This window comes from Austrofundulus limnaeus, unplaced genomic scaffold, assembly GCF_001266775.1.
Source record: "Austrofundulus limnaeus strain Quisiro unplaced genomic scaffold, Austrofundulus_limnaeus-1.0 Scaffold85, whole genome shotgun sequence".
Lineage (NCBI taxonomy): Eukaryota > Metazoa > Chordata > Actinopteri > Cyprinodontiformes > Rivulidae > Austrofundulus > Austrofundulus limnaeus.
The window spans coordinates 2,025,546-2,027,270 of NW_013952487.1; the positions used below are offsets into that span (position 1 = coordinate 2,025,546).

Consider the following 1,725-nt stretch of genomic DNA (forward strand, 5'->3'; position numbering starts at 1 on the left):
GCTAAATATTTAACTTGTGACTTAAATATTTAGTTTTGAGCTAAATGTTTAGCTTGCAACTTAAATATTTAGCTAGCCAGCTAAATATTTAACTTAAATATTTAGCTGGCAAGTTAAATATTTAGGTAGCTAGCTAAATATTTAAGTTAAATAATTAGGTAGCTAGCTAAATAGTTAACTTGTGACTTAAATATTTAGTTTTGAGCTAAATGCTTGGCTTGCAACTTAAATATTTAGCTAGCTACCTAAATATTTAACTTAAATATTTAAGTAGCTAAATATTTAAGTTAAATATTTAGGTGGCTAGCTAAATATTTAAGTTGCAACCTAAACATTTAGCTCAAAACTAAATATTTAAGTCACAAGTTAAATATTTAGCTTGTTAACTAAATATTTAATTTATAAGTTAAATATTTAGTTTATAAACTGTGACATTTATAAATGTATGAATCATATGGTGAAAAACTGATTTTGAAAAATAAATCTGTTCTTTTTTTCTTATAAAAGGCTAAATATAACAAAAATATTGGTGGTATTTTTGACTGTGTAACTTTACAAGCGGCCCACCACAGTCAGTCCCTTTGCGTGTTAGAGGTGTGTGAAGTAGCTTCCTGTGTTGACGTCAGAACGTGACGTTTTGAAGCGCTCTGATGGTTTCTTGATGTTTCCTGCGGTGAGCCCTCTGATGTGACCATCTCTGTGTGAATCCAGGTCACGTGGTGGCAGAGGAGGAGGCCCGTCGAGCGCACCAGCTCTGGCTCTCTGTGGAAGCTCTGGGCTACACCCTGAAGACCGCCGGCGCCGAGTCCCCCAGCGCCCCTCTGGAGGACGCCGCTCAGGCCGTGAGAGCCAGCTGCGGCGAGGACGCCTTCGCCTCGGCCCTGGCGTCCGCTCTGCCCGAAGAGTCTCTGCGGCGCGGCGTGTACAGCGAAGCCTCCCTGCGGGCCCGCTTCAACGCCCTGCGAGGGCTCGCCCGCAGGGTGGCCCTGGTAGACGAGTCCCACAACTCTCTGTACCAGTACTTCCTGTCCTACGTCCAGGCTGCGCTGCTGTTTGAGGATCAGCAGGAGGCCCCGCCCAGCCAGCTGAGCAGGGAGGATCTAGACCCCTTTAAGCTGCTGTCCTACGCCAGCTACTGCCTGGAGCACGGAGACCTGGAGCTGGCTGCTAAACTGGTGAACCAGCTGCAGGGAGAGGCCCGCAGGGTGGCCGAGGACTGGCTCACTGAGGCCAGGCTGACTCTGGAGACCAGGCAGGTGGTCAGTCTGCTGTCAGCCTACGCCAACGCCGTGGGCTTAGGAACCACCCAGGCTCCATGAGCCGGGCCGGAGCCCAGCCCCACAGGGAGCAGTCAGGTTTGTGCAGGAAGGCAGCGGCAGGATTGTGTAGCTTGTTAACCAACAGGACCCACACGTCAGGCTAAATTTATTCTTGTGTTAAATTATGTGTAATGTTGTGAATACTGCAGATGGTTAATAAATCACCAAGAACTATTGTGTGTTTCCTCCTTTCTGTGTGTCGATGCCTCTGCTGCCTGTGATTCAGCAGCCAGTGATGAGGAGAACCAGGATCTGTAACGTTAAAGGGATCCATGATTAGTTGTAACATTAGACTTTATTTAATAAACATTTATTTTAACTGTAAAATAAAGACTGTAAAAATACTGTAGGATGTTTAGTTTTTATCATTTATAAACTAAAGATTTAAAAATATATTGTAACACGG

The 1,725-nt window shown here is 44.9% G+C and overlaps 1 protein-coding gene across 1 annotated transcript in view; it reads left to right on the top strand.

Moving 5' to 3' along the window:
* LOC106519997 (MICOS complex subunit MIC60) overlaps positions 1–1,494 on the top strand; it is a gene marked incomplete at its 5' end in the record, with an annotated part of 3,996 nt that extends 2,502 nt beyond the window's left edge. The window contains 1 exon segment of the mRNA XM_014011889.1: positions 712–1,494. Coding sequence (XP_013867343.1) covers positions 712–1,319 — 608 coding nt within the window.
* Between the last annotated feature and the right edge of the window lie 231 nt (positions 1,495–1,725).